This window comes from Grus americana, chromosome 11 (genome assembly GCF_028858705.1).
Source record: "Grus americana isolate bGruAme1 chromosome 11, bGruAme1.mat, whole genome shotgun sequence".
NCBI lineage: Eukaryota > Metazoa > Chordata > Aves > Gruiformes > Gruidae > Grus > Grus americana.
In genome coordinates this window covers 16320093-16346868 of record NC_072862.1, presented here as the reverse complement: position 1 = coordinate 16346868, position 26776 = coordinate 16320093, and the positions used below count along the sequence as shown (strand labels likewise).

At 40.1% G+C, this 26776-nt stretch overlaps 1 protein-coding gene across 1 annotated transcript; it reads right to left on the bottom strand.

The window, feature by feature from the left end:
- Nucleotides 1–390: 390 nt before the first annotated feature.
- Nucleotides 391–25738, bottom strand: TKT (transketolase). The gene is made up of 14 exons (XM_054837677.1): nucleotides 25408–25738; nucleotides 19785–19902; nucleotides 18061–18174; nucleotides 17298–17395; nucleotides 15445–15636; nucleotides 14915–15033; nucleotides 12986–13179; nucleotides 12181–12345; nucleotides 10743–10899; nucleotides 7258–7388; nucleotides 5842–5925; nucleotides 5568–5661; nucleotides 3770–3892; nucleotides 391–697 (listed from the first exon to the last, which is right to left on the bottom strand). Exons 1-14 carry the CDS (start codon nucleotides 25512–25514, stop codon nucleotides 510–512), a joined length of 1884 nt encoding a protein of 627 aa, XP_054693652.1. The 5' UTR covers nucleotides 25515–25738; the 3' UTR covers nucleotides 391–509.
- Nucleotides 25739–26776: the final 1038 nt, after the last annotated feature.

Here is a 26776-nt window from a genome sequence, read left to right as displayed (position 1 = left end):
GGGACTAGTGAACTCTGCTGGCAGCAAGGGAGGAACTCTCTTTTCACCAAACTCCCTTTAAGACAGGATATTAATCTTCAGCAGTAAGTTGGACCAAACATTGAAAAAAAGTTACTTGATTCACTCCAGGCTACAATGCCCAACGTCTATGTCCCTGCTGAAGTACAGCCCACTCACACCTTCAGTGAACACCCAACTGCTCCCAGGCCAGAGCTCACAGTAGGGAAGGTTAGTTGCAAAGCAGAAAATGCTCCCGCTGTTCAGCAGGCAGACAAAGGGCCACTACCCACTAAGTGCTAAATGACCTGAAGGTTCTTCAATGATTGAAAACATTCAGATGTTACCCCACTGCACGAAAAACCACAGAGAAAAAAAAAAGATTAAGCCCCAGAAGGTTTTTTAAGCTGGTATTTTTATTAGAACTCTACATAAAGCACCTTTGCCTGCCTTAAACTTACAGTACTTCTCTGAACACTGCTCTTCAGTAACACAGCACAAGATGCTTCAAACTACTCCGCGTTTCTTGATTTGGACACTGCCGACTTAACAGCTTGCGCAATGGCATCTTTATCAATGCCAAACATCTTCAGGAGCTCAGCTGACTTCCCGCTGCGTGGTACCTGAGATACAGCCAAGCGATTGACTGTGATACCAGGCTCACCCACTACTGCAGCGCTCACTGCTTCTCCAATGCCACCTATGAAAAAAAAAGTCAAACACAACGTGCATTTGTATGCTTCAGCTGGCAACATATAGATTGCATGTATATCTGATGCAAAGGTCTGTGCAAGTTAAATCCTCAATTCACATGCTTATGAGAAAACATCAATCACAATATATGCCTGAGCTGCCCATTTCTGAAATGAAAGCAATTCCCTATTTCAAAGGCATTCTGAGGACAAGAGCCTGACATTTCTGAAGTACTTACAAACTGGCAGTAAGAGACATGTACCTCTAAAGGGCCCAGGACTGTCAGGAAGCCCTCACCACTTCACCATCAGCCACCAAGAGCCAGGTTTAAAAATATATTTAGACTGAGGAGTATTTTCAAATATACTTAATGCACTCAAAGTCTTAATTCCCACCAATCTCAACAGCATTTAAGAGCTCCATCTTTTCACAATGCCTGTACATGCCGCTAGGCACCTCTCTGCATTATGTAATACATTCACAACCTTTGCTTAGAGCTCAGCTCAGACTGAATCACCATCAGTCACAGGGACAAAGGATAAAACAGGGAACTGCGTTGGCAGCAGGAGAGACACTGGATGCAGGAGTACTGGGGAAGAAGAAAACACAGGACTAGCATCAAGAGCATGTGCTCTGAGACCTGGTAGGAGATACACCTCGGTGCTGCACTTCAGTTAGGGTGCACCCGGGAATGCAGGGCTTTTCACAGCTCTGGGCACGGTGTGATTTAACCAGTCAAACTGAGCCTCCAGCCACGGATAGCTGGTGAGATCAGCCTGCTGTGGCCTTGCAATGCATTCAGGCCTGTGATGCGTGTACACCCGACCTTCCTTGACTGCATCACATAGAGAAAGCTGTGCCAGTGTAAACTGCATGTTCATCACCTCAAAGCGTGATGATTTTGCCATCTTGCAGATCTGCAGTAAAATATTTGTCCAGAGTTGAAAGATAAGCTAGAAAATGACAAAGCTCAGCAATGCTATCACCATCCATAGTCTGGAACAAAAAGTATGGTGTAACCAGCACTTAACGGTAATACTAGCTCACTTCAGATACCTGGCAAGAATGATGCTCACCTTAAAGTAGGATAATATTCTCATGATATTTACTAATTTCTATTAGTAGGTATCTATGATATCTACTAATGCCACTGTTCACAGCTGCCTCTCTGCTAATTTCTCTGTCTCCCCCAACAGGAGCAAGCCTGACCTGCAATTCACAACAGCTGCTCTCTGTTTGCATACGGTCTCATCTTCATGGGACATGTTTGCACAGGCACGGCCCTGAAAGCCTGTGCAAACAAGGCATGTCAGAGAGCAAGCGGCTCAGTATTGGGGCCAGTTTTGTTTAATATCTTTGCCAATGATCTGGATGAGGGGATCGAGGGCACCCTCAGTCAGTTTGCAGATGACACCAAGTTGTGCAGGAGCATTGATCTGCTTGAGGGTAGGAAGGCTCTACAGAGGATCTGGACAGGCTGGATTGATGGGCCAGGGCCAACTGTATGAGGTTCAACAAGATTCAGTGCTGGGTCCTGCACTTCGGTAACAACAACCCCAGGCAACGCCACAGGCTCGGGGAAGAGTGGCTGGAAAGCTGCCCACTGGAGAAGGTGGTGTTAGTCAACAGCCAGCTGAATATGAGCCTGCAGTGTGCCCAGGTGGCCAAGGAGGCCAACAGCATCCTGGCTGGTATCAGAAATTACGTGGCCAGCAGGCCTAGGGTAGTGATTGTCCCCCGTAATTGGCACTGGTGAGGCTGCACCTTGAGTAGTGTGTTCGGTTTTGGGCCCCTCACTACAAGAAGGACATTGAAGTGCTGGAGTGCGTCCAAAGAAGGGCAACGAAGCTGGTGAAGGGTCTGGAGAACAAGTCTTATGATGAGCGGCTGAGAGAACTGGGGTTGTTTAGCCTGGAGAAAACGAGGCTGAGGGGAGACCTTATCACGCTCTACAACTGCCTGAAAGGAGGTTGTAGCCAGGTGGGTGTTGGTCTCTTCTCCCAAGTAACTAGTGAAGGTCAAGAGCAAATGGCCTCAAGTTGCGCCAGGGGAGGTTTAGATTGGATATTAGGAAAAATTTCTTCACTGAAAGGGTTATCAAGCATTGGAGCAGGCTGCCCAGGGAAGTGGTTGAGCCACCATCCCTGGAGGTATTTAAAAGACACACAGATGTGGTGCTTAGGGGCATGCTTTAGTGGTGGACTTGGTATACTGTTAGGTTAACGGTTGGACTCGATGATCTTCAGGATCTTTTCCAACCTAAACGATTCTATGAGTCTATGATTCTAAATAAAATCCTGGCACAGAAGCAGAGGGAGTCTTATAGAGACTACTCTGCTTATCCCAAGAGGCATTTTATCTGAAGATTTACCTGGGAGTCATCTTAGAAATTCCTTCTTGCATGCATCATGCACTTTTTACCCTCAGTTTAAGAACACTACCATATAGCACCAACAGACTCTGAAACAGCCTCTAAGCAGGTGAAATGAAGGAACAAAGAGAGTCAAGCGAGGATGTAAAGTGCTCTGGCTCTTCACAGGCCCTGATCTGCTCTTCTATAGTAGTGGAGAAGAAAGAGAGGAATTTATTCCAGAGTGACTGCAGAAACTGCCCAAACCATCTGATTTCAAGCAACCTGGAACCAAGCTTTTGGACACAGGGAAAACTTAAAGAAACCCGCACAGCAATGGTCTGTCTTGCAACTTAACAAACTGCAGAGCAGCTGCTACAAAGCCATTCTGAGACCATTCTGTGCAGAGCGACTGCACCGCAGCAGGAATTTACAGTCTCACTGGGAACAAATGAATCAAGACTTCACTTGGTCCAAGTATACAGAAGGGCACACAAGGCCAAGATAATCAGAAAGGCAGTCCTGATTAACCCATTATCTTAGGAAACTTTCAACCCTCAGTGTCATCTTACAATTGTAACAGCAATGAGAAAGGCTAAAACCTCTCTTCTGCTTTAACTGAATGACAACATCAGGTCCCATACTTCTCTCTCAGGTCAGGAGAAGCTGTGAGCTTCCAGCTCCTGAAGGAACAACTGTGTGGGCTGCGACCTCCTGGACCCAGCTCACCTTCATGGTAATGGTCCTCAACAGTGATGATTCTGCCTTTGGTCGCTCTTGCATTTTCAAGTATTGTCTTCTTATCCAGGGGCTTTATAGTGAAGGGATCAATCACACGGATGAAGATTTTATCTGCAGAAATAGAATGAAGTGATTTGCAACATGAATTTGGAGAATGCCAGACAACAGAAGTGGTACAGGTAGCCCCTGCAATCTTTTAGAGTCATTACAAAAACTGTCTACACTAACTCCCAGGTATCTGTACTTATGGCTTGTCTACCACAGAACCTAATCAACCCTAATTTTTGTATGTATTCTTTCTTCATGCACCTTGTGAGACAGTAATATCCATCCATTCTGCAGATGAAACTCTTGAGGCAGAAAAGCCTTGGATAAGCAACTCAAGATCATTAGGAGTGCCTGTCAGCAAAACAGTAATCTAAAAGGCCTTCTCACATGTACAAGCAGAATCTAGTCACCAGGAAATCCTTCCTATTCAGATTGTCAATCACAATTTTTTTCACAGACCTTTATTTTATCTTTAACTTTGTTGTCAAGTCAAGCACAATTTCCTTCTGCATTCTGAATTCTTCATTGCAGGCCGCCCACCTGACAGGTATGTCTATTTGAACCACCTCAGCCCTGATCTCAGCACCCTTAAGTTTGGCATCAACACCAGAATTTGTCTTGTTATCACAAGGTAGGCCCACATTGCTTATTAAAGCTATGTACAAATGGCAATTTTTTATAAAGAATAGCAAATTCCATGAGGTTTTGTCTTATCTTGGCTAGCTGAACAGTGAATCAACTCTTGTCATACATAAAGAATGTTATGAGTTTTGTGACTGAAGGCTCTTTAGTGGCCAATATATTTTAGGTATTAGACACTGCCTCTACACTAAGGGATTATCTCTCCATAGCTGGTTTTTCACATTTCAAGAGCAGCTGAGCATCGCAAAGCAAGGTAAATGTGGAAAAATAACAATAGTTCTGAAAATACAACTTTCAAAATGTCCTAAGCCTGTTGGCTCAATGTCATGACAAAATATCTGTCCACTTAGAAACAGCATACAAAGCTACCCATAAGCCACAGGCAGCATTAATTGTATTACCTCTTATTATTTGTAATCTCTTCCTGGGTGTAAGCTACTGACTCACAGATGGATTTTTGATGGTTTCTTTCTCATTTCATTGAAGGATTTTTATCTTCGTTGTGAAATGTCAGTACATTTGAGCACTCTTGTAGAATTATTGCCTCCCATGCTAGTTAAAAGTTGATACATTCATTCAAAACCACCGAGTTAGCAGTGAACCATATCCACACAAAGGCACTGTGTATCGACAGCATTGTGCAAGAGCACACGCAGTTGCTGTAGCTCAGCTGACAACCTGTATTTTGGTAACTGGCCGCAGCCTGATCGCGTTCTCTTGTGTTGGTAGCCTAGCCCACCCAGACAATATGCCAGGGAAGGATCACTCCAGCTTCTTACACACTTCCTCTAAGATTCTGCCTGCAGGACACTTTCAGACAGATTAGCAATTCTAAGGAGACTTTGATCTGATGAGTTTGGCAATTTTCATGGCTACTAATGCTGCTAAGCTAACTAAAACCTACTCAATTAGGCAAGATTGGCAGATGCATACTATGTTGCACTGTATCAGCTTAACAGATGACCAGTTGTCTGTAACATTTTAATTAATGTTTACCAGTACAAAGGGTGAGCAGTTAGGCTGAGTGGTATTGATTTCTTTGCTGTGTTAAATGATAAAAAAGGAAAAAAAAAAACCAAACCCATGATCTGATCACCTTTTCTCAGGAGCTCTGCTGCAGCCAGAGCCTCATGCAGAGTGACTCCTGCTCCGATCACAGTCACTTGGTCATCCTTACTCTTCAGAACCACCTGCAAGAAAATGTTTCCATGTATTTTTAACAATAAATCTTATTGATATTTCTAACATTTCTAGAAATTTTATTAAATAGACCAAACCTTTGGCATTGGAATACTTTAGAGGGAAAGGGGCTTTTATAGGAGGAACTTTGCATATTTTTTTCTGATTCTATTTATCTGGGCAATATTTACCTTTGCCTGTCCAATATGGAAGTCCTCATTGTTGTTGTAAATGACAGGATTTTCAGGACGACTAGTTCTTATGAAACAAATGCCCTGTTTCCGAAGTAAACATGTTATAAGTTACAAAACCAGAAAGGTGTTGACATTCTAGTTTGTAAACCCTAAGGAAAAAATACAGCAAAACAACTTTTTCTATTTATCTGGTTTTCACCCTTCTATGTTACCTCTGGTTCTACTGAGTAAACTTTTATACACAGACACCCCCCACCCTCCATTCCCATTAGTCCTTTTTCAATAGCTGGTCGTTTCAGACACTACAATACAGTTGATCTCTTTTTAGAGAACACTGATAACTGACAATTTCATTTCTGATTCCAAGATCTTTATTTCTCTTTTGTTCTCTTGTGGAACAAGAGAATTGTAATCTTACAACTTTACGTGTTGCAAATTTTACTCTACCCACTTTAAAGAAAAACAAGAAATGCTCAGCTGAAAACAAGGAAAAATACTTTCCATCAGTTAATGTTCAGATGCAACCAGTACTTAATCTCTCCCTAACACTACCTTACACTCCTTTCCCTACCACTCCATATTTTTTTTCATAAACCACTCATCACATTTGTTACATACCAAATTTCCACACTCCTTCACTTAAAAGCTGTACTAGCAAGACCGACATTTTTTAGATTATTTGCTCCTTTCTCAAGGTAAACTCCTATGGCAGCCAAAAGAAGTACCAATCAAGGAGATGATCCAACTCAATGCTGCAAATGACATGCGACCATAAGTATGTCAAATTAGCTGAAGGTTAAGAGAAATCAGAAACTATCACAGCCACATGGGAAGTCTTAGTTGTCTTCAGACACAGTCCAATTTAACTGCAATCCATCACTGGCAATAGAGGACTAAAAGATGACCAGTGAGACTGTCAACTAATATAAGCCCCAGCTCTCAGTATCTCCAAAAGATGTAGATTGTCTTAGACTAAGAGAGGACCTGACTCCTGAGCTTTCATGTACAGGCACTTTATGATCAAAATCCTCAAGATAAATTTTTTCTCCATATCCAGCTTCAATTTTGACCCCAGAGATATCATATTAGGAGTGTACTTTCTGCAAGTTTGCTAAAGACCAACAAGAGAGTTACACTTGCCCTTATTTCTGAGCCAATTTAGACCCAAACTGCAATCGCTGTGTAATCATTTACATCTCCCCAAATCTGGCCCACAGCATTCCAGACTGTTCATTCTGCACTAGCCTGGACAGAATGTCTGCAACCTTTCCATGCAAAGAAAACATCCCACTGCCACGCTGGAGCCTTTGAAAGAATTTATGTAGGAGGAGACATGCAAGAAACATGCCAGAAGCAACAAAAGTGGTACCAAAAAGAAGTTATTCTCTGGCTCAGAAATACTGTGGTGCAAACCTTGGTGTTGGCAGCTATTTCCACTGCTTTTTCAGTGGCTACAGCATCGCTAGGGTAAAACACAGTGGCATTGGGAACAGCCCGGAACATGCACAGATCCTCCAGTCCCATCTGAGATGGCCCATCCTCACCTAAAAGAATTAAACCAGGGTTACAAAAGAGTAAGTGCACGTTTTTGACAATCACTCAATATAGCAGTGAGGTTCAATGTAAACCAGGAAAAAAAAAAAGTATAAAATCAGGCACACACAGGACATGCAAGTCTACCTGCTTGAGAAAAGAATCATCTTCTCCTTAAACTTGGAACCATCTAAACAGTAAATAAAGATAGAAAGAGACTAAAAAGAAAGAGAACTGGGGTTAAAAAGAAAAAATACAAAATAAAGTATAACAATAAAACAACACAAAAGGAAGACAATCAAAGCAGAAAGGGTACTGGTACAGAAAGAGGGTCACAAGATATGTGAGCATCTTCAGATTTACATGTACTGGGGCTGCACAAGCAAAATTTGTATTTGTCGAAAGTGTTCCTCCAGATTTAAACTGCTGGAAATGTGAAAGGAGAATTGTGTGTGTTCCATCAGAAATGGAGAGTGCACTTGGTACAACTGCTCTCAAATTCTTTGGCTCACTTCAAGATTAAATGAAGGGTATGTATTTTTCAATACTATCAAAAGTCTTCTAAAGAGCAACAGGGCATCCGTGTTGTTAATTTAACAACTCAAGTGCCTTGTGGCATAAACCGCAGATCTACAGAAAAGAATCGTTATCCAGAACACGTGCTGGATGCCATGATTATCCATAGTTAAAGAAACAATCACCACAACACCCCCCGCCCCCCATGACCTTATGTAACGGCGCTTTGGGAATGGCACTGTTCCAAACTAACCATGCAGAGAGTTCTGAATCCACTCATGTCACAGCCTGCAGAGCAGGGCAATAAGCCTTCCCACATGCACCCACTACCTGTTACTCAAGAAGGACGAGTTCACGAGGAAGGAGGACAGTATTTTCATAAGAGCAGCACAAAACTCTGAAGAACTTTAAACATGTTAAAGAAATCAATCATTGAACTCTGCCACTATACATTACTAATAAAGTAAGCACGAACCAGGAACAGAGAGCATCTCGACTTTCAGTCATGACATGAAAAAAATTCTCAACATCACAGTTTCCAAATCTGTATGCACAGTGACTGTACGAGTGTGACCTCAGTAGGCATATTCCTTTCCTAAAATGCACCCACATGATGTATACATGATGCAGAAAAGTGAAATTATGAAGAATAAAGTTAACAGGTACCTGAATCAGAAGCTTACTCAAAGTAAAGAGAGTACTCATGCTTTTGCTAACTTGGCACCAACAGTACCAGCTTGCAGACTAGCACTAAGTTGAGTTTGGCCCCAAGTGCATCTTTATGAAAATCCTGATTTACATGGTTCTAGAGTAACGCAGATCAAAAGAGAGTAATTTTCAATTACTTCTGCAAAATCTACATTTATAGCTTAAAAAAACCTGAGTGCTTAATATGAACAGTATCAAATATCTAGAATATAAAACTGGTTGTCTAAACAACTGATCTTTCTATTTTTGACACATATACACTATGATTTATTTCCCTATATGTTCAGTTTGGAAAATACAGATTTTCCATTATTCTCTTGAAAACATATTTAAAGTTTTGCTAGATAATTTGCTCTGTCAGCAACTATTGGTCTAGGAGTGAACTTAGTACAACTTCAGAAGGTCATTGTGATAATTATTTCTCATAAATGTAATGGGTCCAAATTTCAATGCAGCAGAAGCCCAGGTCTACCTAGAACTGCATACATAAAATTTCAATTTTCACCACAGATTCAGTTAGGATTCTGAATTCCATGCAGGCCCAAAGTTCTAATAGGAAGTACACTTAATTCATACCCTTCCATTTAAAATTGAATTTTTTAACAGCTAAAGGATTTCTCTGAATTACTTTCTTTTACAACTTGATTGCAAAAGTTTGGGTTCAAATTCTTTTTTGAAAATCAGAGTTGAGGCCTGAATCAGATTTGTAATTCAAACAGTTTTATAAATCTAAGTATGCACCTCACAATCATAGCTCCCAGCAGAACATTTCAAGTGCTGAAAAGTGAAACTTGGAAGTGTAGTTCTAGGAGACAGTTCAGGTGACCCAGAGGAGTTTTATCTTCTTAAATGAGCAAAGACCAAAGCTAATTGGCTTTTGCACCAACACCCTTTGCTGCTTGCTAAAAGACTTGAACTGGATTGAACTACACTACGATGAGGTGGGAGGACTGATTTTAAAAAGACAAGAGGCTTGTAATAGAATCCCTCCCTTAATGACATACACAAGCCATAATCTGATATACTCTACTTACAGTCTCCACTACTAAAGCATAGTCTATACTGCTGCAAGTTAAGCTTGAGGTTCTGGATGAGACAACAAGTGTTTATGAAGCATCTTTAAATCTTTACCAGTATTACAGGTCAAACTATTTTGCTTTAAACAAAAACCCCAACGCTCCTCCAAACCATACTGCTAGCCAAAATTATTAGATCAACTGAAAAATTGATATATGCAGAGTGCCTTAATTTACTACCCCTGTCAGCTCTCCTTCTCTTTCTTTTCCCCTATAAATACCTAGTAGTTTATCAAGCATGAAGGTCTACTGGCATTTTCCTTCTTGGTATGCAAGTCTGCTCCTGTTTTCATGGGTGATGTCTATGCATTTCATTAAAAAAACAAAACTCCCTTCCTCCCTCAAACCCCAATATGATCTGACATGTACCAAACAGTTATGATGGGAAGCAAAGACTGGAGAAGGTACTGCCAATTTCCTGAATTACATAACAGCTTCACAGTTCCATTAGTACTTTGAGGTTTCGGGTTTTTTTAATCAACACATTAACTGCTCCAGTAATAAGAAATACTGAGATAAGTTGAAGCAATTATTTCAAATCGGTGATCTTCAAAGGAATAATAAAACAAAAACATTTATCCCTTGTAAAGGGTTTTTGAGATTGGTGGACAACAGCATCTGTGCAAGAATAAGTATCATTAATTTCTCATTTTAGGGACTGGGAAACAAAGGTACATGATTATTCTCATCACAGATGACCTCAACTGCAAAGACAGAAAGGAACCTAAGCTCCTCATTTTCACTCCAATCCCTTTATATCACTCTATACTTGTAGACTAGAAAAGTTTGTAGGGAAAAGTCTTATTTTTATTAGGCCAAACCAATAAAAGAGGAAAAAAAAACAGGTAAGCTGATGAAGGTTTGAAATCTTTCTCATTCTTTCTAAATACAACGTGTCTGACAAAAGTGAATTGCAAATATGACTTCTTCCTGTAAATGGTGCCACTGTTAAATCATCACAGCTATATTACTGATTGCCTCCACAAAGCATTATCAGTTTGACTGCCAGACACTTATCACTAAATGAATTGGAACTGCTGATAAATAAGCCAAGGCTGCCCTTACCAATAGAAACACCGCAGTGCGACCCACAGAGATTGATGTTACTCTCGGAGATGGCAGCCATACGGATCTGGTCAAACGCCCGTGTGAAGAAGGTAGCAAAGGTGCTGGCAAAAGCAACAGTTCTGTCACGAGTGGCACAACCAACTGCAATGCTGACCTGAAAAGAGGGAGATTGTACAGGATAGTGAATACCTCATTTATTGACTGTTTCCAAGAGATCATCTGTGGGACTTCCTACCGTAAAACTTCAGCAAGAAGCTCTCAATGCAGATTAAAAATCTCTATCCAGTCCTGCTCCTAATTGTTGGCCTTTCCAAAAAAGAAAGGAGGCAACTCACTCTCCCAGTATCTATCATCCAGCATCTCCTCTGCTCCTTGCCTCAACTGCCAGCTGTTATTGTTGATCCTTACTGGCAGCTTCTTTTCTTCATCTACTCCAAGCTGCCATTCACAGAGTTTTAAGACTTACTCTGACCCCCCCCCCCTTTCTTTTCCTGGATCAAAGGCTTACACTTTCAGTTCAAAGGACAGGGTTTTACCATCTCCAGCAGACAAAAATTATCATTACTAAGTGGAATGGCTTTTACCCATGTTATTTGCACTGATGTTTACCAAAAAGGCCCTTCTTCAGCAAGATGGAAATTAGAACAAGGTCCTTACATTGTTTATTGCTACAATTACCCCATACATTTATTTTACACAGAAATTGGTCTGCTCTTCACAGCAAATTTTTCCTAAGCTGATGTAAATCCAAAATGCCTGACTAAAGCTCATGAAACTGCCCTAGTATAACATTTGCAAGAGACAGTCCATGAGTTCTTCGGTTATAAATCATTAAAGACAACAACAATTTTTTGCCTGAATTTGTGTCTTTAATTTCATTTGCTTCAGTGAACCCATACAGGTGGCAACTGAAGACTCAAACAGGTGAGTTATCAAATTATTTCAGTCCTTTCTGTACAAATGTCATCAGGCTAAATTTATTAGCTGTTTTTCTGTCCTCATCTTTATAGCCCAGTCTAGAATAGAACCCATTGTCATGTTGTGACATTCCATTTCCTGTGAAGGAAAAAAAACAAACCCTAAAGCCTTTTTAGAGTTAAATCTCTACAAATCACAGTGTGGAAAGTATTGCTGTTGTTTACATGTTGCCATCTCCTCATGTTCTGCTGAAATGCAGACAATATGATCACAAAAGAAAAAAGAAAAAAGAGGGGGATTTTGGAAAGAATAATTATAAGCACTCCTGTTGTATTACATTTGTAAGCTTTTGCCATAGCCTAGTTTTTCCCTAAGAAGTGAGCAAGTCAAATTAAATATCCATGAATACAGATGTGAAAAGCAAATACTAAAACCCCACTCTCTGAAGACTTCAGCTGACTGGTCTCAGATCCTGTTGTGTAATACCAGTATTTCATGAAACCAAGAGACCAGTTACCATGTTCTGTTCAGCAATGTAGCATTCGATGTAGCGACTGGGATGTTCTTTCTTAAAAAGCTCTGAGAAGGTGGAGTTCTTTGTGTCTCCATCCAAAGCAATCACTCGATCGTTAGCATGGCCCAGTTTTGCAAGTGCAACACCGTAAGCTTTGCGGGTAGCCCACTAGGAAAAGAAAGATACAGTAGTACTGTTATAACTTTCTGTTTCTAGAAGCTTTTTTTTTTTCCATTTTCTTGTTTTTCCGCAAGTGCATGCACATACAATTAAAAAAACCAGAACACAATCAAAAACGTTTTACATGTTAGCAGTATCAAAAGTACATATGAGAACAGCGACACACAGAAAAGTAAACAAAAAAAGAAAAATATAGCAAAACATCAGGACGCACATCTGTGCTGAAATCAGCAAATTCCTACCAATTCCCCTAGGAAATTTTGAAAACCTTGGTTTTCAAATCAGTGAATCATGGAAATTCACAGAACCTTGTGGATTTTCTTTAATTTTAAATACACATAAAATAGTTTGGATAATTTATAACAACAACAAAATGAAGAAGAGTGACTTCAGTCTTTATTAAGACTATATATATTTTAATATATCCTTTCAATACCCAGTAAGTTGAATTTCTGTGTGTCACACCACAGAGGTACGTGTTTACCAGGATACTCAAAATAGGAGAGAAGAGGTGGGTAATCAAAATCTTGGCAAGGGATAACACAAAACCTCCTGCCACCCATTAAACAGTCTCACACTTCAAAGCTATCTGACAAATTGACAAACAGTGAAAAAAGGAAAGGAGTACCTTCTCTCCCACTTTGTAAGTTGGTGGAGATGGCATCTTAATGTTTCTAATATTTACTACAGGTGCATCTTCTTCTGGGAGGGCTGGAGAAAGCTTTTTCTTATTTTGGATTTTATCATCTATTTCCTGAATGACTTGTTCAGCCATGTTTTTTGGAAGGGGCTTTCCATGCCAGCTTTCCTTATCTTCAACACCTGTGTATTAAAAATTACATTACAAATAAGAAAAATACAAAAACTATTTAAGTTTTTAGCTTCAAATTTTACCTAAATAAAATTGCAGTGGAGTATGACAGTCTAGTATAGTCTTCCAAGGAAGCACTTCCTTCTTATTCCCGCTGTGAACAATTACAATAGTATTCAATTGCATTAATACAGATATGTTTAAATACATAAGAGAAATAGTCAAATTCCATATATTCCAAATCAGTGATGAAATTCCAGTGTCTTCTACTGAAATTGTTTTTAAATTGGCACCTAAAAGACCTGGTCCATAAGTGTGGCAAGAAGTAAACAGTAAATCAGTGTGAAATGTTAAGAGGAAAATTCAATAGCTAGGTCTAAATAAACACACTCAGGTAACTTTCAAACAACAGTTAGCCAAGCTGTCTAATTCAAACAAGACCCAAGTTTTACAGCTTTAGTTTAACAGCTTCTGATGACTCTTATCTTTGTGCACTCATCACTAACAGCAAAATTACCTCTCTGGCTGATTATGCTTCTTTTCACTAAGTCAGTCACTAAGAATAATGAATTTTGCTTGCTTACTCAAGGCAAAGGAATGAAGATCTTCACTCCTGTTATTAATATTTATCTGGTCAGAAAGACAAATTCACAAAGTGCTGCTAAAATCTGTAGCTGAACAGAATCATGGCAACCCCGACACACTGAACATGCATTTACTCCATTTTACAGATACAATGCTCAGTAGCTAGCACGTATCTCACTTGCAAGAACCAAAACAATTTTCTTAGCACTAAAGCTATTTAGAAGCATGAAGAGTTTGAAAGACTTTCTGCATGCTATTGCTCAAATGTGTAGGTATACATCTGTCCCCTAGACAATAACATTTAGGTAAGTTTCACACCACGTGAAAACTAGAAAAGGATCTTAGAGGCACCATGAACTCCAAAATTCAAACAGCTGCTAACCTATGAAATAATTTCTATGGACTACTGTATCCTGTATCTCAATGAATTACACATCAGATCATATGAAATAACCTGTAGTATGACGAGGTAGCTTATGTACCATGTCTCATGCAGCTTTGTCTAAACTGTAAATGCAGAATCCCTCCTCATTTTCTATGTATTTATACTGCCTGGCTGGTAACAAGCAGACAGAGTTATCTGCAACATACGGAGGAGAGAGCTACTGTGACAAAGTTACTCCCTCCTCTGTCTCAGAGTAGTCTCTGTGAGGCTAGGGATCAAGAGCAAGGCAAGAAGGTTGCCCTCTTTTGCTAGGGCAATTTTCAAGACCAAGTCATACGGTCCAATGTTCCCCTCTGCACCGGCCATCTTCCAGACTAGAAAAGACTTTCTAAAGAGTAACAACTCAAGCACAGCTGACAGCAGAGGAAATCCCACTCTGCAACTGGGGATCTGTAAAAGCTCAGTCAACATGGAAGCACATCTGGCTGGATAAAGTGAAGAACTGAGAGCCACATCTTTGCCTGCTTCCAATGACGCATCCATCTAATGTCCTCCATAAGAAAAGGCAACGAAGGGGGAAAAAAAAAAAAAAAAGTGAAATTCTGAGTTTTCAGATTGTACAGTAGTATCATCAATCAAAAAGCTGACAGGATACCAACCTTTTTCTAACGCATGGAATGTTAAACTTCTGTATTTTTCGATTGCACCTTTATTGCAGCACTATGTACATATTATTATATACACACGTGTATACAAAGCAATAGATGTTTTATTACCTGATATGCCTTTGCCTTTAAAAGTCTTTGCAATGATAGCCGTTGGCTGATGTTTGGCCTGGCCAAAGGCTTTGCACAGTTCCTCCACACTGTGTCCATCAACGATGATAGCATGCCAGCTAAAAACACAAACAGATCAACTGTTTCTAAAGGGTTATAGCATGTGACACTGTCTGGCAGTTCACAATAACAATAATGAATACTAACTTCATTCCAATGCAGTGTCTTTTTAAGAGACCCTAAGTATGCCAGAAACATGAACTAGCATTTGCGATTATAAAACACCATAGTCCCTTTTTTATAATGCAAAATGAGTCACAGAGGGATTAACAGCTACTAGCAAAATTAACAGCCCACTGATAATTCTTGCTGTACAAATAAAGATGACCAATATCAGGCATTATGAAAGACCATCTTTCTTGGTGATGGTATCCTTTAGAGCCAAAAGCTCATTTGAAAAATTCTGAAAAGCAAATAAAACATACAGTTTCAAATGGGAGACTATACTGAAGTTCTTTCCAATCACATACCCAAAGGCTTCACAGCGTTTCTGGTAAATTTCAACATGATGCTGCAGAGGCGCGGGGTCACTTTGTCCAAGACGGTTAACATCAAATATAGCAACCAGGTTATCAAGCTTGTAAAACCCAGCAAAGGCCATTGCCTCCCAAACAGAGCCTTCAGATAACTCTCCATCTCCAAGCAGACAATACACTCGATAGCTAGAAGAATAAATTAAAAAAAAATAAGTTTGATGTGTAAGCACAATTAAATCAAAAGCAAAACCCCTCCAACAATTCATAGTGAGAATTCACTGCTTTTTCTATCCCAAACTCAACCCCTATTGCCCAATGCATTCACCTCAGATAACCTTATGCAACTTTAGCCAAATTAAATGAAAATACTTTTGAGCTGTTACACATGAAAAAAATAACATTTAGAAATACTGTATCCCTTTTTAAACTTTTGTCTGAAAAAAATCAGGTCTTAAGCCTCCTATTGCAAGGCTTGAATGAAAAGGCCCATTAAACACTGTCACTGTGACTCAGCAAGATCACTAACAATGCACGAAAGGTTACTGTCTGCTTCCTCATTCCTACCATATACTCCCTGGAAGGATGACCAATAATTTAATTTCACGAAACTACAAATTGGGGATGAACTCAACTACGGATTCAAGCATGTTGCATAACCAAATTCAGATTTCAGGAAAAAGATAACTGGCATGATATGACTTTGTAGACTACTTCTCCAAACACTGAAGCTTTTTATTTAGGTAAAACTCAGCAAGAGTACTGCCTGACCTCTGCGGGATTCAGACACTGTATTTTTCTTTTATTACCGCTCGGGTTTTTTTGGATGACAGAGCTTTATAAATGTTTAATATCTACTAAAATTAAAAAAGAATAGTAAATTAGCCTTCAAATATGTAATTTTAAAACAAAATAATCAAGATGGCTGTTAGTAATTTTCTTTTTACTAGACATTAAACTATAACAGACTTTTAATCTGAATTCCACCAGCCTTCAGCTAAATCTGAACTCCTTCCACACAAGCTGCTCCCCAGTACTGGATGTAAGACCACCTTTTTTCTTCTGTCATGTAAGCACTGGTTAGATTTTTTTCCACACGTAGCATCTGTTAAACTCAATTAAAATCAGCAAGTCATCTTTCACAGAAATGATTTCAAGCTAGTGAAGTGTAGGACACATTAACTGGGCAGCCTACGCTCGAATGTACCAGAACTGTCACATAAAATATATCAACTACATCAGGCTATTTTCCTCCTTGTAAAGATTTGCCTTTAGACATCTACTTTTCTTGTCCACAGAACAAATGGCAGAAGCAGTCATTTTTGTCTCTATGGAGTCGAGTGCCTTTGTGATAACATTTTGAAGCCCTACTTTATGATTCAATGGTGCTAATATTGACCATAACAGTTCCTTATCTAGATACGTGTTCTCCATTATTTGTCATCTGACTTTGAACAGACGCATCTCTAGTTTGCATCTTCCTTCTAAGGGGACACATACAGTCTCAAAATAGCTATCAATTACTCTATGGAAGTTGGAGGCTGCTCCAACAACTTACTGTCTTCTCTGTTCAGGAACATCACCTTGCAATGCTATCAGGTTACAAAAGGAACACACATATGCACTAATTCTTGCTAATCTTTAAACTTTTCATAGTTTCACTGGCAATGGCTTTGTAATTAGCAGGCTAGTAATCTATCATCTAAAACCTGAATTTAAAATTAGATTTGGCAATGGAGAATAGAATAAAGGAGGTTTCTTTTTTTCCTGATTTAGATAAGAATATAATTTCTTTTCACAAAATATTCCCATTGAATGCCTATAATCATGAAATAAGAAGACAGAATTACCTGGCTCTGTCAAAGAATTTGCCAGTGTATGCCATTCCACATGCAGCACCAAGACCCTGACCAAGGGATCCAGTAGCCACATCAGTGAATGCTTGTTTCTGAGAATAAAAAGACAACAATTATTTTACAGTTAAGAAAAAGAGGAACTAAATTCCAATGCTAGGAGATCATTCAACATACATCATAATTCAGCTTCTCAGCCACAACAATATAGTGCAAGCCCCTTCAAATCTTGCCCTGTTCCCCTTCTTTCCCTGCCATGCATGTACCTTGATGATCAGTGTCACAAGCCAACTAGGCTCTCTGAGAGGGAACGGTACATGTGGCCCAGGAATTTCTCAGCTGTGCCTTGGATGGCAACAGTTAAGAATTGATGCTTCTGTGTAAAACAGAATCAATTGAAACAACTGGCTGGGAATGGAAAGACCAATGAAGTGACCAAACTGGATATAAACACTTGAAATACCTCAAAGCTTCTTAAAGGATGAGAAAAGTCATGCTGCAACTTTACATAAATCTCTTTAAAATGGAAAATATTGACCTACAGGACTGTAGGTAACTTTACTACAACAATACAGGTCATTTTTGCATGTTTATTCAAACGCAGACACTGATTCAGTTGGGAAGACATAAATATCATCATCCTTCTTATAAGTCTTTATCTTTCCTGTACTGCAGCTGGCAACCAAGAATTGCTGCAAAATACATGTGCTTCTTGTTTTACAGAAAACAACATCTTATATCAAAGGTTGTGAGCACTCACTGGTACTGGGTGTCCCTCTAAGACAGAATCAATTTTCCTCAAGTTCAGTAATTCTGTTTCTTGTAGAAAGCCAGCCTCTGCCCAGACAGAATATAAAATTGGTGCCGCATGACCCTAGAAAGAAATGTAAATTTTAAGCAAAGCACAAGTTTCACAATATCCTGGTATCAAAGTAAAATTCTACAAAGTTGATAAACCCTGGAATCAGGTTCTTATATCCACTAAATAGGGATCAACTTGTAAAACACTTTTACAACACAACATTCACGCTGATCCTTGCTTCCAAGTCCCCCATGGCCCTGCTTAGAGCACCCCAGATAGTTGACTACAGTTAAGACAGAAAGAATGCACCACTCTCAAGGGCTATTTAGGATGCCCTCAAGAAAATCAACACTGAAGAGTAAGAAGGTGTTTCTCAGCCATGCAGGTCCAATTCCAAAAAGTAGTTTTGGTATCCATATAAAAAACCCCTTGATTCAATTTGCTTAGGTACCAGTTTCAAGAACAGAGTACTGTTCACTAAACCAGTAGGCAGATGGTGAGCACGTGTTATCCCATTAGAACTTCTTCAATACACATGCATTCAAGGTAAAATGCAGTGAGTGACAATAAGCAAAATTTTAAACCTTATACCTTCAGATCCCCATGGTCAAGTCCAACTGGACAACTGCAAAGTAGTAGTCATCTTCCACCCATGGAGACATTAGGAGTCAAAAAAACATGCAGAGGTTTGAAGCTATTTAGCAACTCTGGGCAGAAGTCCTGATTAATTACAGAGAGGTAAAGCAAACATGAAGAAGCAACTGTCTCTTATTGCTTTACCATCTCAGCATTAGCTACTTGCTCTGCATCCAATTACTTATTTTGGAATGGCAATCGCAAGTGGCAACAGTTATACGCAATGCAAGGATATATACCATCAGCCACGCAGTGCTATTGTAAACTACCGTGTGAAGAACTCTGACTCAAAGATGGAACCTGCCTCTCACTGGAGTACTTCATCTGCCATTTTTTACATCATTATGTTTTCTGAAGGCCCCTCAACTGCCTTTATGTCATATAATTGAAATGTCCCTGTGATTTGCAAAGACACAATGCAAAAGGGGATAGAAACGCTAATGGCCAGTCCAGATTGTGGTTTTATATGTTTTCTGAACCACAGTGGCTTCAGAAGTATTAATGACTTTAATATCATACTGGCACAGTAGGAATGCAAAATTCCCACTAGCCTACTGTAACTATTGCATATAATGCTCCTTGAAAAGCTGACATTAATTAGTGCACATTGTGACGTGACTGCAGGCATAACAGTATGGCTGCATTTAACAAGTAGAGCACAAAAGCTAACTGCGACTCACTCGTTAGAAAATTGGTTATGCCAAAATAAAACAGAAGTTAATATTTTGTGATAGATTTTTATAGACAATGTAATAACATTTATTATTTAATATTAGAACAAGTTAACATAGTGAAATTAAGATGTATCAAGACACATTATACAGACTTTTTAATTATTTTGAATTATGTAACAATTTAACTAAACTAGCTTTTATCTGTCTTTCTGAAGCAGACAGATTCCAAGCTCTCAAATATTTCCAATAGACTTCTGTGTAGGTGCAAGCATAAGCAAGCGTAAGTCAAGGAAGACAAGTCAACTTAACGTACAGACAAACAGCTCTTTACTAGCAGACTGCAACAGTATAGCATAACAGTTATGATTTTACCTTTGAAAGAACAAACCGGTCGTTGCTGGCATTTCTGGGATCTTGCACTTTGTACCTCATGGTATGGAAAAACAGCACAGACATAATCTCTGCTGCACTGCAACATGATGTAGGGTGGCTACAAGTCAAAACAGACCCAAGATTACCACTTCTCATTATTGTTTGCTCAGGACCCTATCTTTAAAATATCACTTTACCAGTCCCGTACTCCTCAGCATTAAAATACAGAGTCTTAAGTGGTTTTGATAACTGATAACCCATGCCATCTACCATTACACTAATGCCAATTAGTTGTACTTTGAGACAAAGGGAGCCTTCTTATCTAGTTAAAGTGGATGTTAAACAATAGACCCTGGTGACAGCTCAAGGACATATCTTTTAGAGTTCTCTGTTCTTCAGGCCAAGGAACACCATTCTAATCGGTGACCGTGAAGCACAGGAAGCACTATGACCCCGTGCCTGAAATCATACTCTACTGATTTATCTGATGGCAGAAATTCACATGGATGCAGAGGAGACAACGACAGCTTTTCACAGTACTTTAGCGAGTCACTGAGTGAAGGAATTAAAAGACTTGTTAAGGCCCCATTGCACAGGCAGGGATTGCTAACACAAGATTAACTTTTGCAGAAAGATCTGGAACATTTAGAAATTTATAACATAAGTATCATTTTAAAAAATATTTATTTTACTGTTAGAGCTGATAAAACTAGAATTCTGATTTCTAAAGCGGACATTAAATAATACAATTCTTCCATTTCAACTTACTTCTACTGAAACTGGACACAGAAATTTACTGCCTCCAGTAAACACCCAGATACACATTGTAAAACACTAACTTGCTTAATATTTGATTAAGAGAGGAACCAAAATTTTCTACATTTACATCTTTATCAGTTTGAAATATTGGACTAGTTGGTATATCAAACGTTTGTAAGTATCTGGGATAGTCTGTCCCACTGAACTATCTGGGACAACTTTTGCAACAATTTTCAACAGTAGCACAAATTAATACTTCAACAGTAACTTGCCTTAGAAATACACAGAAATATACATTTCAGAAGCAACTACCCCCATATAGTATAGTTACCAACAAACAAAGTTACATGAAAAGGGTTATTTCCAAGTGGCAAATATTGAATTATTTCAATACAAGGTATATATTTCACTTGAAGTGTAACAGAAGGGCATACCATTACATTTATTTACCTACATTACTATAATTTAAATAACGATCATTGTAGTTCTTATGCACCTTAAAGGAATGACAACTGACCACCTGAATGTATCACCCTTGGCTTTTCACTTGCGGTAATGCTTAAAAGGGGTAAGAAGGCTCTTTAAAAACCTTTACTGAGTGCAGAAAGTAGCATTTTTCAGATTTTTCTGGTGTAAACAGGATAATTCTTGACATCAGTGGTTGCTACTGAAGTACGGGAAAGTGAATGATGAACAGTAAGAAGGTTATGGCTGCAGAAATCCGCACCAGCTTTGAAAATGACCTGCAGTCTCACCTCAGTTTCTCTTCTACTAATGTTTGGTTTTCATCTTTAACACAATACCCCTAAAATATTTGATCGTACTTGTAAAACAGGACAATTTTACTATGAAAGTGTCACATTTCACTTTACTTCCCGCATGTACATTTACCATGCATGTTAGGATTAGACAACACTTTCACTAGAACTTTAATCAGAATATTCTCCTCTGGTAGTAATAAAAGTTCCCTCCCAACATCCCCAACAGTGCTGAAATAAGATCATAAAAACATGCAAAACACTAGCAAAATATGAATTACGGTTAGTGTCCATCCCTTGGTAAGTACTCACACACAGGGAACCAAAAGAATTAGCTTTAAACCATGGCTCAAACATATTAGTAAATATTTATGTATTTGAGTTAATCGATAAGCCTTACATGCTTGTTTAAAGCTTTCATTCCTTTAATTTTATTAACTTTATACTTAACCATACTTCTATGAACTCCTGGTCTTGGTAAAAAAAGTTTTAAACAACCTAAAATGGTAGCATGTGGGAATAAAAAAAAAGGTAGAAAAATTTAATAAATTACCTGAAAATCGGAAAAAAATAATCCTGTTAAAACTACAGGTTAATTAAACAGTTTCCTACTAACAGAAGTTACCCAAAATTGAACTACATACTGGATACCAGAAATCATTCTAAAATCAACTACACAATTTTCTTTAAATACAGCGATCTTAACTACATCTACCAGTCTTCTAATAACTCATACTTTTCTAATAAGTTCTGTTAAAATAACTCCTTGTTAACCCTAGCAAAGTATACTTGGAGTACTTGTACAAGGGGAGAAAAAAAACAACAGCAAGTCACTGCCACTATTCTCCACGTTCTGTTCCTGAGTGACGAACAACCTAGAACTTTGCGGTGTTGGTCTGATTGATGCTTCTCTGCCAGATAGCTTCTGCTGAAGGACTACCTTAAACTTTGAAATGTAGCCCTTTAGCAGGAAACCAAAGTACATTAGAACACTGAAATCCTGGATCCACACAAGAGTAAAAAAATTACTAGCCAGTAGTATTGTTGGGGTTTGGGGTTTTTTTAATTACTCTGCATCGATTTATATTAGCTCCATCTATGCATTTCAACTAAAAATAGTAGTGGTGGAATGTTAAAATGGAATACTGAGTGAAAAAGAAAAGCTAAAAAATTGAAGGAGAAAATAGTTTGCAACAAGTGATCATACCACATGTTATGAAACTCAACTGCCTCTTAAGAAACTTTTGCCACTTCCACTTTTAAGAATTTAAGTATCTAATTCTAGGAACCTAGGCGCTGTTTCAAAACTGCAGAAATTTATCATCAGCTACAAAAGAGACTTGACCAGTTTTTATGAAAAAGTCTGCACCACTTATCTAAAAGAAAAACTTCTTCCACACCCAAAAGCAAGTATATTCAATCTTTGCAACTAACTTAATCACATTTTTTGCCCACCTAAGGCATTTTAGGCACAATTTTTTTTTTCCATTTCACTGAATTTTTCTACTGCAGTTGGTAAAGTATATGTTTGAGCATCTTCAGGATCTGACTACCTGATCTTTTAGCTCTTGTTCAGACAAAGGCTGTACTTTCTTTAACAAAAGTTAGTACGAGTAATGAATGCAACAACTAGCGTGTCAGATCTACCACAGAACCACTTGTGTTGCAATATATGCCACAGTTTACAGAAATTACTTCCTTGAAAGAAGTACAGGTCCTGTTTTGTTTGAGGTGCTTTTACTGCAAGTATTTCCTTCAGTTTTACAAACTACACCTTTAACAAACACAAATTTCCTTAACAAAGTCAATGCAAGCAGGACATTTTTTTTTTAATGAACTGTAAGTTTATATTTAAATTTAACTTGCATTCAAACATCTTTCTACATTCTTAGTGTATACCAGCACTTTAAGCCTCTCTCATTCAGGTTTTGGAAAACACATTCATAATATATAGCTGTTTCAGAAATGTATGTGATTTGCCTAACGCTGCAACAGACTCTCAATGTCTTTTGGGCACATTAATACACCACCATCTTGGTAACCAAATCTTACTAATTAAGAAAATATATGACCTGTCAACAGAATCTTCCCTCCAGAGCCCATCTTTCATAATCTGCTCATTATCAGGTTGTGTAATACTTTCAGTCTCTACACAGCTCTAGTGCTAGAATAAACTAGAGTGACTGATGAAATTAATCACTTTGTGCAAGAAGTATTCAGTATTGTAGCATACATGAACGAGGAATGAAAAGCTTGTGTAAAACTGTTTTTATTGTTTCTTCATCAGTATGTGGAGAATGGTTTTTACTATTGAATTTCATGGACCACAGAAGAGAAGCAAAGGCTGCATAGCAAGATCCTTGTTCTTTAATAGCATATCAGACAAAAAAGAGAAATAATTTTACCTGTAGATAAGACAACTGATACCGTAAATCTCTGTGGTCTGCTTAAAATACAAACTAGAAGATCGAGACTGAAGCCCAAGCTCTACTAAGTAGATTTAACACAATTTTTCTTACCTACAATTTCACACAGGCTTGTGTAATACTGCCTGTACATTGTAGCTTTGAAACAAACCAAGAATAAAAAGAGCAATTGTTGGGTATCCTGTACTTCTCTCTCCAGACTGGACCAAACAAGCTATGGCTTTGCAAAAACCCACTCCCATGGCTAGCTGAGAGGTTCCCAGTGTCCCAACACTCCATTTTACAGGAAGAACCAAAGCATCATTTTCATTTGCTGTGTGCAAAAGGAACTAGTAAAGTTCAGTTTCTGTATGCTTTGAGAAAGAGCCATGTGAGGTAGCCCATGCAGACACAGGGTGGAATGTGTAAGGCAATTCAAAGAAGCAGCTTTAAAAAATTTTACACATCACCTTCCTCCACACAAACCTCAGTATCCAAATGATTCCTTCAAATCATTTTTCTGGGGTGTAGTTTTTGGGTTTTTTTCCTTACAACACTACAGCCAGTTTCAAAGAGGTCCAGAGGAAATTACAACATGATGGGAGGAAGGAAAGAAGGAAAGAAGGAAAGAAGGAAAGAAGGAAAGAAGGAAAGAAGGAAAGAAGGAAAGAAGGAAAGAAGGAAAGAAGGAAAGAAGGAAAGAAGGAAAGAAGGAAAGAAGGAAAGAAGGAACTCTATATGGAAACACTCAAATGTATTATTCAAGCAGAAAAAATGACTTTAATTACATGAGTAAAAACGGATTGTTTGCAGAGATTTTTTTTTCCATAGGTAAAGCACGATCAAAGGAAGGATAACCCTGGAATCTGCACACATCAGAGCCTACACTAAATCCTGTCCAGAGGCCTGAATAAACTGCCCATTTGAGACCGCGGGCATTTCACAGATAATCCCACTCGGGTTCACTTGAAATTCTGTGCAGAATTAGTTCCAACTGACGGGCACGAAATGAAAAAGAAACCGCTTGTGCCTCAGGCACAAATTCTTTGGTTTTCAGTCCTGCATCAACTTAGCATTCCCGGTCTCTCTCCACAGTCACAACACCCGCGGCCCCAGCGACCGATTCCCGCCCCCGAGCTGGGCCGGGCCGGGCCGGGCGGCCTTTGGCCGCGGTAGCCCCACACCTCGCCCGCGGCCGCCATTTCCAGATGTAGCATCCACATCAAGCAGCTTCGTGCGAAGCCCCCGACGTGTCGGGGGGTCTCGGGGCGGGGGCGTACAGAGGATGTGGCCGTGACCCCCGCGGTATCGTCCCACACCCCGCGCTCGGGCCCCCCATGCCAGCGCAGAGCACGTCCCGCCACGGCGCCGCCTCAGCCCTCCCGCCCACCCGGGGGAGGCACGGATGGGCCCTCAGCATCCCCGCCCGCCGCGTGTTCTCACAACAGGCAGAAAACAGAGTGGGGGGAAGGTTCTGCCCTCGGGAGACACCGGCGTGTCCCCCAGCAGCGGGTAAGTGGCAGCGGGAGCCCGGCACAGCCCCTCCCAGCGCCACCCCGCCTCGGCCTCACCGCTGAACGAATGCATGACCCGGGATGCAGGAGCGCTGCTCGCCGGAGGGGTGGGCGCCGCGTACACGCGGGCGCACCGCGGGGCCGGTCTGCAGCCTGGGCTGGGAGGCAGCCCGCCTGCCTCACTCACCCAGAGCCGGCCGCAGTCGTGGCCTTGATGGAGCTGATGCGGAGCCGGTTGGCCGTATCCTTCAGGGCCTGCAGGGTCTGCTGGTCGGGCTTGTGGTAATCCTCCATGGGGGCGAAGCAAGGAGGGCGGCAGCGGAGCTGGGGCGGCAGTGGCACCTGGAGCTGGGCAGGGACGGCGGCGCTCCGCGAGGGCTGTGGACAGCGCGCCTCAGCCGGGCCGTGCGGTGGGGCGGGGCGCGGAGAGAGAGACGGCGGCGTCCCGCCTCCCGCTGCACCGGGCCTGCCCGCGCTCACCGCCGCGGCGCCCGCAGGAGAGGCGAAGCGGGGCGGGCCCGGCCTCGTGAGGCCGCCAGCTCCCCCTGCCGGCGCCAGGAGGCGGCTCTGGGCGCCCGCCCGTGGCCGCGCGCAGGCGCCGCTGGCGCCATTTCCCTCAGCCTAGCGGCCCCTTAGGGCCGTGCGCGGTGAGTAGGCCTGAGAGAAGGGGACTCCAACTCACGTTTTTGTTTTTTCCACCGTTCAAACCCTGTTCGATAAAGCTATTGCAGTGGGTTTCCACCTCCAGCCTGTTCCTGTGTGTAAAACAACGTCACTGCATCCAACGTCTCTTATCAGTAACCTTGTTCCTCTACACAGTCGGGAGAAATAGTAATAGAACGACCTTGTGTGGCTGCCTTTCAAGAAATAGTTCATATTTCTATAATATACCTTTCAAAATTTTACAAATACAGAGACTTTTGCATAAAAGATTGACTTCACCTTGACTTCAGTCAGGAAATACATTTTCTCAAGCAATTCTGAACGCTATGACATTAAAGATACAGAGTTAACTAGGCAAGTTAAATATTTCGTATCTGTTCTAGAAAGCTCAAGTAGCACTAGAAGTCACAATTTGACTTTTAAACAGACAATAACAAATTCAAATACTTCATATCTGGCTCATGAAACCTGGTATTCCTGCACTGCACTCTCCATGTATTTTGGTGTTCTGTCCACTAGTAGTCTGTCCTGAAAGCTGTATTATATGATTTAAAAATATATATTTTAAAAATGTTTTAAATGTGAAGTGTTACATCTAGTGAACTAGTGCTATCATCTCATTTCAGAAGACACTACTGATATGTACCATTTACATTAAGAAAACTACACCTTTGTCTTCAAGACTCTGAAGACTCTGGGTTTCAGAAACAAAGGAAGCCTCCTGTATTTACAAAGTATCCATTCTCACTTGGCAAATTGCAGCTAGAAAGTAACATGTGAAACTCTTAGCAAGGTAAGATAAAACTTTCTTCCATAAACTAACCACTTTGTTGGAAGAAATAAAAGCAGACACTATTCCTTTAGCTTAACTGTTTTCTTAAACTGCTCCATCA